Source organism: Mustela nivalis, assembly GCF_964662115.1.
Source record: "Mustela nivalis genome assembly, chromosome: 8".
NCBI classification, from domain to species: Eukaryota; Metazoa; Chordata; class Mammalia; order Carnivora; family Mustelidae; genus Mustela; species Mustela nivalis.
This window is the reverse complement of record NC_139027.1, coordinates 51740977-51754035: the sequence shown is the minus strand read 5'-3', so window position 1 is coordinate 51754035 and position 13059 is coordinate 51740977. Positions and strand designations below refer to the sequence as shown.

The window sequence follows — 13059 nt, the reverse complement described above, 5'->3', positions numbered from 1 at the left end:
TGGAGAGTACCCTCAGCAGGACATTCATCAGAAAAAATTAACCTCAAGCTAAACTTCACACATATTAAAAACTCAAAAGGGATCATGGATTTAAATGTAAAACTTACCTAAAACATAAAATTATAAAACTTTTAGAAAAGAGCATTAGGGACAATCTTAAAAATCTAGCACTTGGCGAAGGTTCTTGGACTTGATACCCAAAGCACAATCCATAAGAGGAAAAAAATGGGTAAATTGCATTTCATCAAAGTGAAAACTTGTTCTACAAAAGACCTAGTTAAAAGGATCGAAGGACAAGTTATAGACTAGCAGAAAATATTTATAAATCTACCCAAAAAGGACTTTATACCTAGAATGTATAAAGAAGTCTCAAAAACTTTTTTAAAAATCCAGTTAGAAAGTCAGCAGAAAACATAAGACATTTCACCTAAGAGAATATACAGATCACAAACACGTAAAAAGATGTTTAACATCAGTAGCTGTTGGAGAAACGCAAATTAAAGTCAAAACGAGACATCATTATACAACTATCAGAATAGCTAAAATGAAAAATAGGGATAATTTCAAATGCTGGCAAGTGTTCAGAGAAACCGAGTTACTCATATTTGCTGATGGGACTGTAAAATGGCACGACCATTTTGGGGATCCAGTTGACAGATTCTTTCTAAAGTAAAAATGGGTTTACCATATGACCCGACACTTGCACCCAGGCATTTATCCCAGAGAAATGAAGACTGACTTTTTTACACAAGAATTGTACATGAATATTCATAGCAGCTTTGTTTATAATAGTCCCAAACTGGGAACTACTCAAATATTCTTCAAAGGGTGAATGATTAAACAAACGGTGGTACATACATACTACAAAATACTATTCAGCAATAAAAAACCAACTACTAATACACACAATAATTTAGATGAACCTTGAAGAAATTACACTAAGTGAAAAAAGCCTATAAAAAGATATGCAAGCCGGGGCGCCTGGGTGGCTCAGTAGGTTAAGCTTTTGCCTTCAGCTCAGGTCATGATCCCAGGGTCCTGGGATTTAACCCTGCATCGGGCTCTCTGCTCAGCACGGAGCCTGCTTCCCTCTCTCTCTGCCTTCTTCTCTGCCTGCTCTCTCTCTCTCTCTCTCCCTATCAAATAAATATATAAAATCTTAAAAAAAAGATATGCATGCCACATGATTCCATTTGTGTAACATTCATGAAATAACAGGGAGGGTGGATTAGGACAGGGATTGAGAATGAGAGAGAGCATGGTGTAGGTATAAAGAGGTTAGCAGGAAGGAGTCTTGCAATAGCATGGTTGAGTAGCTTGATCATCGTGGTGGTTATGCCAGGCTACACAACAAGACTGCATAGTGTGCATACACACATAAGTGAAGGCACGTATAACTGGTGAGACTTTATAAGTTTTATGGGGTATACCAATGCCATTTGTTCATTTGAGTGTAGTTCTATAGTTATTTAAAATGATAACACGGGGGAATTAAGGGAGGGATGCACAGGACTTTCCAGTACAATTTCTTTGCAACTAGGTCCAGTGGACCTAGAACTATTTCAAAATCAGTATTAAAAATTAGACTCCGGGGTTGCATTGATCATATATTCAAGGAGTATATGGGTAAGCTTTCTGCCAGAGGTGAATAGGACACGGGTCTATGGTGCGCAGTGTCATCCTAGTTATTCAAGTATTACCAGTGATACCAAGGAGCAAAGTGCAGGTGGAGGGCAGGCATTGGATAACCAAGTATGTGGCAATGAAGTGACAACTGTAGTGATTTATAAAGACTCTAGAGCTATTTGGTTCTTATGGCCCAATAAGGAAATTTAGGGGAAAAGACAAAGTTATAAACAGACAATTAAAACTGGCTCAGAGAACCAGAAAACCTCTAAGACAACTATGAAGGAATTCCCCATCTGGTGTTACAGGGCACATGTAGGTGAGGAACCCCTGACAGGACACATTTCCCTTGAGAAGCCACTAACCACTTAGTAGGTGATTGACTATATTCAACCCCTCCCATCATGGAGGGTATAGTGTTTTGTCCTCATTAGGAATGTACCCATTTCAGGTATGGGTTTGCCTTCCCTAAACTTGGGGCTTCTAATAGTACCACCATTTGTGGACTTAGCGATGGACCTTATCATGGAAGAACACCCAACATCACTTTGACAGGGAGACACACTTTTTTGTAAACGAACTTGTGGGCCATGGGCTCATGCCCTTAGACTTCACAAATTTTCCCATGTGCTCCATCACCCAGTAGCAGCTGGCTTGATAGTTAGAATGACTTGAAGACTAGTTATGGCACAAATTGGAGACCAGATCTTGGGAAGTGTGAGTTGTCCCATAGATGGTTTGTATACCTCAGAGGCCAATATGTGGACCCATCTCACCCATGGTTGGAATGTATGGGTTTGGGAACCAAGGAGTAGAGGTCAGAGCACTCCCCCTCACTATTACACCTACTACCCCACTTGAAATAGTTCTACCTCCCAATAAAATCCAGGATTGTTAGTTCTTTGTGACCTTGGCCTCAATCTTTTTGGAAGTGCAAGTATCCAAGAGAAGAATGCATATACCAGACATAAGGGCATGACTCTAATGAACTGGAAGCTGAGACTGCCCTTTCACCTTTTGGGGTTACTCATGCCACTGAACCACAGGAAGGGAAAGGGTTTGTTGTACCCGATAGGATGATTGGTCTTGTTTACCAGGAGGAAATTAAGTTGCTGCTACACCGTAGGAGCAAGAATGACTATGTTTGGAACCTAGCAGATTCATGGGAGTGCTCCTTCTGACTCTTTGGCCCAATAGTTCCGGTCAAAGGATAGCTGTGCCAATTTGATAATGACAAAACCAGAAAGGTCTCAAATCTGGCCATGCTTCGTGCTGGCAGAGGTTAAGGGGAAAATGGAATGAGTAGTGGAAACATTCAACTGTGATTATCAACATAGGCTTTGTTACCAGATACAAAGAGACTAGCAACCATGTTATATCATTCTTTTTTTCCAAGTCTTTCCCCCATCATTATATATTATTAGGTGTAACAAACTAAGAATGCTCTGACAAGCACCCAATTCTAAAACCACCAAGAGGCTTGAGTATGAGTGAGGACCAACCTCAGAGCCTAGGCATGATTGGGATGACCTTGGAGGGAAAAGTGTTCTCAAATGTTAGGGGTGTCAATAGGATCTGATTTCTGGACCAGATTGGGCAAGATAAAAGCAGCTACATAGTACTGTGACTGGGTAGAAAACACCATAGTATACTTTGTTCTGTTGTTCTCAGTAGGACCTTTGGCTCAGTCCTATTTTTCTCAAGCAAAGTATGTGAAGAACCTCAAGAGACCTTCCTCAGCTGACTCCATAGAAAGGAAACTCTTGGTAAGGGTGAGGATTTGACAGGGTCAAGGAATTAAGTGGGTGCTCTGGCTTTGGGAGAGCCTGTTGTAGAAAGGCCGAACCCTGCAGAAACGACTGGGTTTGGGCCTTGAAAACAGGTCATCACCCTGGCCAGCCTCCATCCCCAAGCATACCTTCTACACCTGCTTCTCCAACCAGTTCTTTCTTGCTGGTCAGGTTAGGGTTCCACGTAGCAGGTCCCTTCTTTCTCAGCTCATCTTCTGAGAGATGGAATTGTCCCTAAGATAAGTCAAGACATTACCAGATGCATATCTGGGAGTTAGTGTGACTTCCCCATATGTTCAGAGAGTGGAAGTCTCTCCTTACCATCTCAGCTTGTCCTTGCACTAGAATCCTCATCTCCATTAACCATATTCTCCCCGTCTCCTTGAATCTTTACCTAGAGCCTTTCTTACATGAATGTTGGTAAGGATTTCCATGCAGGGACACATCTTCTTGATCTACAGGACTCTCTCTCGCCTTCTGGTATTTATGCTTCTTTAAACTAAGGGTACCTTAACACACGCCTTTGTTGGGTTTGTATAAGTACCTCTACTGTTAGAAACCCCAAATGCTTCTGCTATGATCTGAATGTTTGTGTCCCCCAAAATTCATATGTTGAAATCCTAACCCCTAAAGGTTAGGGAGTAGTAGGAAGGGCCTTTGGGAAGTACGGAAGTCATGAATGTGAAACCCTCATGAATGGGATTAGTGCCTCAAAAGAGGCCTCAGGGAGATGCCCAGCCCTCTGCCTCCATGTGAAGATACAATGAGAAGTCTGCAACCTGGAAGAGAGTCCTCCCCTGACCATGCTGGCACCCTGATCTCTGCTTCCAGCCTCCAGGATTGTGAAAAATACATTTCTGTTGTTTATAAGCCATCCAGTTTATGGTATTTCATTACAGCAGCCCAAATGGACAAAGAGAACATGCATTTTTATAGACCTCACAGGCCGTGAATATTGTGGCTTCGTTTCTAAAGGTTTTTTTTCTTTTAAATTTAGTTTTTAACTAATCTCTACACCTAATGTGGGACTCAAACTTACAACCCTGATATCAAGAGTCAAGTGCTCCATCAATGAGCCAGCCAGGTGCTCCACTTTTCTAAAGTTTTAATCTTATGAAATACTAGTTACACATTCCAATAATAAATAGAGCTAACACTTATTGAATGTTCACTATGCACCAGGCACATATATTATATGCAAAACACTGTGTTAGAATTCTCCAGAGAAACAGAACCAATTATATAAATATATATATAAATATTTATATAAAGAGATTTTATATATTAATATAGAAAGAGATTTATTATGAGAGATTGGCTCCTGTGATTATGGCGGCTGAGAAGTCCCATAATCTGATGTCTATAAGCTGGAAGCCCAGAAAAGCCAGTGGTGTAGTATGAGTACCAACCCAAAGGCCTGAGAACTAGGGGAGCCAACTAAGTCAAAGGTGGGAGAACCAGGAGGGCTGATGTCCAAGGACAGGACAAGATGGATGTCCCAGCTCAAGTAGAGAACAAATTTGCCCTTCCTTTGCCTTTCTTCTCTTCAGTCTATTCAGGCCCTCAATAGATTGGATGATTTTTGTCCCCCCCACATTGGTGGGGATGATCTTTTCTCAATCTACTGATTCAAATGCTAATCTCTTATGGAAGCAGCCTCAACAGACACCAAAATAATGTTTTGCCAGCTCTCCAGTGCGGTCAATCTGGAGGTCTCCTGTATCAGAATCTTCTTATAAAAAACGGAGACACCTGGGTCCCTCGGTACTCCTCGATCTATTGAGTTAAATTCTCAGCCCAGTCAAGCTGACATAAAATTAACCATCACAAGCACTTATGCTATGAGGCAGGACAGTCTTAGAGTTCCCATGTTCTAGATTAGGAAACCCAAGGCTCAGGCAAGTAGGTACTTGCCCCTAAGACCATCAGCGAGTGAGGAGAGCTCATACTTGAACCCAGGCAGTCTGACTCCCGTGTCATCCCTTGACACATGCTGCCATTGTTCTCTTTGCAGTTCTCAGCTGAATATTGTCTCCCTCACCTCCCTCCTCTTCCCAGTGCTCTTTTTTTCCAGTTAAAGCCAATCTCCAAACATAGTCTTCTCAGTGCTTGTGAAACATACTCCATCTGGATTCGAGAGGGCATTCATCTGGCATTTTAGGTTATGATCCAAAGAGCCAAAGCCTTTTCTTCGATCCTTTCTCAGTCGGTGGTGCCCGGACTTTGGTCTGCAAAAGAGTAAGTGGAGAACTTCTAAAAGCCAGAATCCTTGGCAGTTGGCAGAGAATTTAACTCAATAGATCGAGGAGTACCGAGGGACCCAGGTGTCTCCGTTTTTTATAAGAAGATTCTGATACAGGAGACCTCCAGATTGACCGCACTGGAAACAGTGATAAGTCAAATCTTCACTTCTCTTGATGTCCTTTCTTTCCCCAAAGTCCCAACCTTTAGCCAAGGAAGAAACACTGAACACCAAGTTTGTTGCCCTCTTAATTCCTGGAAATGTTCTGTAGGCTTTGTGGTGTTATCTCTCCATGAATGAAGAGGAATTCTTTGGTGTGGAGCTTCAGAAAGCTCCCTGGTTCATCTCTGCGCGGAGAGAGCACGAACCTCTCACACTTGCTTCCCATCTATCGGCCTCAGCTCTGCCTCCGCTCTCGTTCTGTACCTTAGTAGGGAACCAGGAACCACCAGCACCGGACCCTTCCCCCTGCTGGGGCCTGCAGCAAGTTTCTTCACATTTGCTAGGACTGGTCCATCCTGTGTTGTGGCCTCTTCCACAAGATGAGATAACGTCCCTCAAGGAGAAGTTGAAATCCTATTCCATTCCACACTCCATCTGTTTCCTCAGAAGCTCTCTCTGTCTCTCTCTTTCCTCACTCCTTCGCTCCCTCCTTCTCTCCCAGTGTGTGTGTGTGTGGGGGGGGGCTTCCTTTCTTCCAGTCTAGAGACTCCTCACCCTCTGAAATAAATTCAAAAGGAGAGTTGTGCACACAGATGGACCTACTCGCACAGTCCCAGAACTGTGCTCTGTGCCCTTCAGCAGACAAGCTGTTTTCCACCCCCTGTCCCTAGGGGAGACATTTTAGAGGGAATTTCACACCAGAGGGAACCTATCCTCCATTCAGAATACCCTCCTTTCAGGCCAGACTAGCACCCACGCCTGAATGGATAATAAGAGTTTCTATCTATCAACTGTTTACTAAGTGTTTATTATGGGAGCTTCTCAGGAAGGTCCCTTTCATGAGAGACTGAACTGCTCTGAAACTACCATGAGTTTTTCTTCTCAGATAAAAAGACCAGAGTGTGATCAGGGTCTCTGGTTCTCAGGGAGCTCCGCAAAGATCTGAGTGGCAGAGAACAGAGAAATCATGTACATTTTCCAAATTACCTCTTTTGTCAAAAATCTGCTTTTTTTTGTTCCATTTTCTACTGGGAAATAAAATCAAACTTGGTCCTTAGTTCCTCAGGGCGGGTGGGGAGTTGACCTTCCTTTACGTGCCCCATGACAGTAAGCAGTCGGAGGGCTCCAAATGCCTGTCCTTCTCAACAATGATCCTATTGCCTTGTCGGAGGCTCAGTATTCGTTTCCTGTGGCTGTTCTTACCAATTGTCCCAACTGTAGAGGTTACAACAGCAAATTTATTCTTTTGTAGTTCTAGGGGCCGGAAGTCCAAGGTCAAGGTGTGTCTTTTTTTTCCTGACTGCAGAATTTTCTCCACTTGTCCATGCGTGTGGCTTCTTCTGAGCCTCTAGTTTCATTCAGTTCTGTTCCAGCCACACATAGAGGCTAGCATCCCTCAGTCTCAATTACAAATTCTTGGGAAGAGATCATCTGATTGGTTCAGCGTTGAATCGGGGGTCTTTCCCTTTGCCAGGGGATTGTCTCAGAGAACGTGGGTCTTTGACGTACAGAAGATACCCCAAATATGTCCTACCTATTGAAGAATAAAGTTGAGATGCATACTTATTAAGAATTAATTTCTGGGGGTGCCTGGGTGGCTCAGTGGGTTAAGCCTCTGTCTTCGGCTCAGGTCATGATCTCAGGGTCCTGGGATGGAGCCCCGCATTGGGCCTTCTGCTCAGCGGGGAGCCTGCTTCCCCCGCACCCCGCCTCGCTGCCTACTTGTGATCTCTTTCTCTGTCAAATAAATAAATAAAATCTTTTAAAAAAATTAATTTCTGTACAGACTGACCTGTGCATAACAAGTTTGAAGAGAGGGGTGCCTGACTGGCTTAGTCAGTAGAGCATGCAAGTCTTGAGTTGAGGGTCAAGAGTTTGAGCCCCATGTTGGGAGTAGAGTTTACTTAAAAAGTTTGAACAGGACCTGCTGCATGAATAAATCATGTAGAGAAGTTACAAGGGGAATGTTTAACCTATAAAGAAAACTGGTTCTTGTCCAATCACTTTAGTCACACCATATTTGCAAGCAGCTAGGTGCTTCTGAGATCCAATTTTAGCTCTGCCTTAGAACGGCTTCATGTTACGTTATACATCTGAATAGAGCCAAACTGTACTTCTTTAAAAATAGATGCCAATTTGGGCTTTCCTTGTATCAACGGGGCTTCTTGCCCTTCTTCCCAATGAAATTAAATTTTATTTCCTTCTTGATACCCTTCTCTAAAAATCTGAATCTGGCAAACTCCTGACACATGCAAGGCACCCTATGAATAAATGTTGGTTAAAGGAATGAAAAACGAGTCAATTACTTCATCCAAGCCAAAGGTTTCTCTTCTCCAGCCACCTATAATGGCCAAGGTTAGCAGCAAGAAACCTGATCTACTCCACTTGTTTTGCTTCCTCCTACTTCCTACCAGCTTGGCTTTAATTCTTCCCAACCCCACCCTCACCACCTTGGGCCAAGTCTCCATCCTATCCCACCTTGACCCTCTGCTGGAGCTTCAAACTGATCTTTTTGGCTTCAGTCTGGCCCCTTGCACTTCATTCTCAAAAACAAAAACAAAAACAAAAAAACCACTCAGAGAGAGCTACTGAAGAGTAAACCCGATCCTGCTGTCCCTCTGGGGGACACAGGTCCTGTGTGGTTCTCTCAGCCCCACCTCCTCCATCCCTCCCCACCCCCCCACCCCCAGCCTGCTTTCCACAGTAGTCTTTCTCCCGGCCTCCCCAGGGCCTTGACCAGAGCATTTCCTTTCCCGTCTCTAGAACACCCCTTTCCCCTGCCCTGACCTCAGTCTTGCCCAACAAACTCCTAATCATCCTTCAGATCTCATCCCAGATAGCTCTCATGGTCCCTTAGATTACACGAGGGCCCCATCTTCTGTCCTTTTTCCACACTGACAGATTTGTAATGGTATATGATTGGCTTGATTATTTCTTAAGTGTCAGTTGCCTCTTTCCTCCAGGACCATGGAAAGAAACTCCTTGAGATCAGGGACTGTATTCGTTTTCTCAAACTGCCATAGCCATATACCACAAACTGGGTCTCTCTCTCTCTCTCTCTCTTTTTTTAAGGTTTTATTTATTTATCAGATACAGAGGGAGAGAAAGAAGAGAGAGCACAAGCAGGGGGAGCAGCAGAGGGAGAGGGAGAAGAAGGCTCCCCGCTGAGCAAGGAACATAATGCAGGGCTTGATCCCAGGACCCTGAGATCATGACCTGAATTGAAGGCAGACGCTTAACCGACTGAGCCACCCAGATGTCCCAGACTGGGTGTCATTTTTGTTTGTTTGTTTGTTTGTTTGTTTTTTAATTTATTTGACAAACAGAGATCACAAGTAGGCAGAGAGGCAGGCAGAGAGAGAGGAGGAAGCAGGCTCCCCGCTGAGCAGAGAGCCCGATGTGGGGCTCGATCCCAGGACCCTGGAATCATGACCTGAGCTGAAGGCAGAGGCTTTAACCCAGTGAGCCACCCAGGTGCCCCCAGACTGGGTGTCTTAATAGAAATTTTTTCACGGTTCTGGAGGCTAGAAATACAGGATCAGGTTATTGATTGGCAAATTCAGTTTCTTCTGAGGCCTTTTTTTGTTGGCTTTCAGAGGGCTGCCTTCTCATTGGATGCTCATGTGGTCTTTCTTCTGTGTGCAGACCTCCCGCGTCTCTGTGTCCAGACTTCCTCTTGTCAGATCAGATTAGCCCCCACTCTTGTTTTAACTTCATCACCTCTGTAAAGGCCCTAACTCCAAATACAATCATATTCCTAACTCGGGTTTGGGGCATAGGAATTAATATATGGATTCTCAACATGCAGAATTGGGGCAGGGGGTGGGACACAATTCAGCCCCTAACAGGAACCAAGCCACTTCTGTTCATCATTGTGTCCCCACCACTCAGGACAGTACTTGGCATGTTGTAGGACTTGATACATGCCTGTTTAATGGACGGCTGCATTTCAACCCCTCCCCCACCCCCCATATCCTCTCTTCCCCCACTACATAGTGTGCTAGAGGCAAAGAAAAGAGGAGGCACAAGTTGCCGCAGGAGGACCATAGGTGACCACGGGACATTATAGACCTTTCAGAAAGTCTTCTCTCCGCACTATCCACCCCCCGCCCCGGCCCCACAGGCTATGGGACAAAACAGCTTTTTGTTCCTGCCCTGGGTGTGTGTGTCCTACCTCCGTGGGTTGCTGGGGGAGAAGTTTTGCTGACAGCTGCAAACCCATCCAAGTTGCCCTCTTTAGAAGGTGAGTCACCCAACTTCTGGGAGTGCAGATCTACACAGCTCCCAGAAAGCAGTTTAGCCATAGGGACTAGGACCTACAAAAAGGCAAGTCCTGCAACTTTATCATTCCAAGGCTGAGAATCCAACCTAAGGAACTAGGAGAAGGAGCCCAAAATGGGCTTATATTCCAGTTTTTAATATAAAAAAGTATGTCCTGCCATTATAATAGTGATGTATATCAATGGGAAAAAGCTACACAAAATGATGTAGCTATTGATAAAACTGTCTATGAAAAATTTATAATGATGCAAGAAAATATTACATGGAAACAGGACACAGAACTGCATATACATTGATCTCAGAAATATAATAAATAATTTACACACACATCTTCAGAGGAAAAGCCTGAATTGGTAAACATCCAAATGTTAATACTATTTTTTTCAGACTGAGATTTCTTTCCTTTATGGTTTTGTATTAAAAGTAACAGGTGTTGTTTCACAGCCCAAAAAAAAAAAAAAAAAAAAAAAAAAAAAATGGCGAGGGGGAGGTGTGGGGAGCAGAGTTTTTAAGGCAGCCAGAGTAGGCCGGTCAATGAGATTCCTTAGCTCTGGGCTTCTCCGGAAAGCGCAGTCCGTGCGCCCGCCCTCCACCTGGTTCTCAGAGCTGCGGGCTGACTCGGACAGAGAGTGCTCCAACACTCGCGGCCGCCGGAGGAGGCGACAGGCTTGGCGAGGCGCGCGGCCAGGGGTGGGTGGAAGGTCGGGGGAGGGACTCAGCCTTTCTCCTGTCGGGAGCGAGATCTGGACTGCGCTGGGCGTCCGGAGCCCTGGACCAGCCCCCGGCCATCGCGGCCGCCGCCCTGTCCGCTGTTACCCGGCCAGGTGCAAAACGCCTTGTCATTGGGAGAGTCTGCGGCTGGAGCATTGAATTACAGCTCAGCCGAGCCCGGGTAGGGCGGCGGGGCTGGAAGATGAGCAGAAGCCCCTGTACTCCGAGCGCCCTCCGACTAGCGGGGTAAGCGCGGTTGGGGCGGCGACCGGGTGTAGCCCCCTGGAGCAGCGCGGGGCTAGCCTGGTTCTCTTCAAAAGCAGAAGATCTGAGCCAGGGGCCAGGAGCCAGGAGCCAGGGCCGATCACAACCGGCCTCCCTCCTTCAGCTTTCTCCAGTTAGAGAGACCCACCAGCTGCGCCTCGATCGTCCCCGACCTTCCCCAGCCTTCTCGGCGCGCCCTGGGTGCACGGGGCCCTAACTCGTGCCAGTCATGCTGAGGGTCTTCATCCTCTATGCTGAGAACGTCCACACCCCGGACACCGACATCAGCGATGCCTACTGCTCTGCGGTGTTTGCAGGTAGGAGGGGTCGGCATCCCCTCAGGCAGGGAGGGTGGGAGTTGGAGAGGGGCCTCCTGGACGTCCACCCAGGGAGCTCGGGGATGGGAGAGAAGAGACTCCATGAGCCGGGCCAGACTGACTTTGGGTGTCTCAGAGACCCACATCCTGGGGAAGGGGCGACCCAGAGGGAAACCGAGGCAAGGAGAGAAGTGGTTGAACTGCACTTCTCTGGGACCTGGAAACTGAGGCCAGGTGGGAGCTACACTGGGCCTGGAGGAGGGGGCACATTTCTCCTCTCACTCTTCTGGATCTCTTAAAAGAGGTCTTTCCTTTCTGTGGGCAGCGAAGCTCTCTATTGCAGGGATCCCTTCCTCTGTGCTTGGAGGGCTGGGTCTCAGGCCTATTTATAGCCCAGCTGTCTTCCCGAGCCTGGGCCTGGCAGCTGTCCTAGGCCCCAGCTCTCTATCACAGGCTAGGTTGGCCGGCCTGGCCACTGGGGGCAGAGGCACCGCCCACCTCTCCAGGGATCCTCCTCTTGCTTTGTGCACAGGATGGGAGAAGTTAAGCAGCTGGTCCAGCTAACACCAGCACCAACCTCTAGGAACTTTCTCCCCTCTGCACTCCCCTCCCACCAGACTGGAACTTGCTGGGGAGTGGTATCTGGGGAATGCTATCTTCATCGTCCTTGAACAAAGGAGCCTGCTCCCCTATCCCGTTGGGACCTCCCAGAGTAAAGCCTTCCTATGGTCATGAGTGGACTTCTCCTCCAGGACGTGAGGGCCAAGCCCCATCTGTTTACCTGGAAACCCCTCAAAGCTAAGTCAGAGCTGTGGGCTACCCAGCTGAGTCTTTGGGTTTAGAGCCAGCCTGGGGGAGAAAGATCAGGGTGTGAGAGTCCAACCGGATGGGTTTGCTCTTTGTCTCCATGACTTGTCATTTTCCTTCTCTTCAAAGACCTGGCTTCATCCCAGGCTCCCTGAAATCCGGGCAACAGCTGGTCCCTGGCCTTTCAGCAGAGCTCTCTTTTCGAGCTCCTGGATCTTCGTGTTCCCAGCCGCCCATGTGCACATGTATTCCCAGACACATGTCCACCCAGGAGTGCCTGTGACATCTCCAGGGTACCATCTCAAGAGGTAGAGGGTTAGAGAACCAAGGCATGTGTCCAAAGCAGCACACACTGATGTGTCCTAACAGGCACATACGCCCACATAGTCCCAGATATGAAATCTGGGGTTTCTTAGGGAGGAGTCCCTGAAGGGGCCTGTGGCCTGGGAAGCAGCCTGCGCCAAGAGGATAGAGACAGAGGGGGAGTGGGAGGTGACACTCCAGCTGTACTTCTTTGCTGACATTCAGCTTTGACCTGTTTTCGACCGGTTTCCCACAGTGGCCTCCGGACATGAACTTTATCCAGGTGTTTCCAGGGGGGAAGACAAGGGCATGCATGGGGGGCCTCCTCACTTCCGCTGCATCCTCAGCACTGGGCAGGCCGGGCCAGCGGCCTCACGGAAGGTCTTGGGCTCCTCAGTGCTCAACTCCAGGGAGCACCATTCTCACTGTGAATGTCCCCCTGACTGAAGGGAAGGAGGGTAGTGTCACCGTAGAGGGAGGGGGGAAAACCCTGTATATTGAATGGCTGCCTCTTTCTCCAGCATCCCTTGGTGGGAGACGAGCCCTAGCCCAAGGG

The 13059-nt window shown here is 46.8% G+C and overlaps 1 protein-coding gene across 9 annotated transcripts in view; it reads left to right on the top strand.

Moving 5' to 3' along the window:
- The first annotated feature begins 10673 nt into the window (after positions 1 to 10673).
- DYSF (dysferlin) overlaps positions 10674 to 13059 on the top strand; it is a 203813-nt gene continuing 201427 nt past the window's right edge. For 4 of the 9 annotated variants that reach the window (XM_082744000.1, XM_082743996.1, XM_082743995.1 and 1 more), the window contains exon 1: positions 10676 to 11393. In XM_082744000.1, the coding sequence (XP_082600126.1) occupies positions 11306 to 11393 (88 nt within the window). In that variant the 5' untranslated portion in view covers positions 10676 to 11305. Of the gene's footprint in view, positions 11394 to 13059 lie in introns of all 9 variants that reach the window. The other 5 variants (XM_082743999.1, XM_082743993.1, XM_082743991.1 and 2 more) reach the window with 3 other exon arrangements.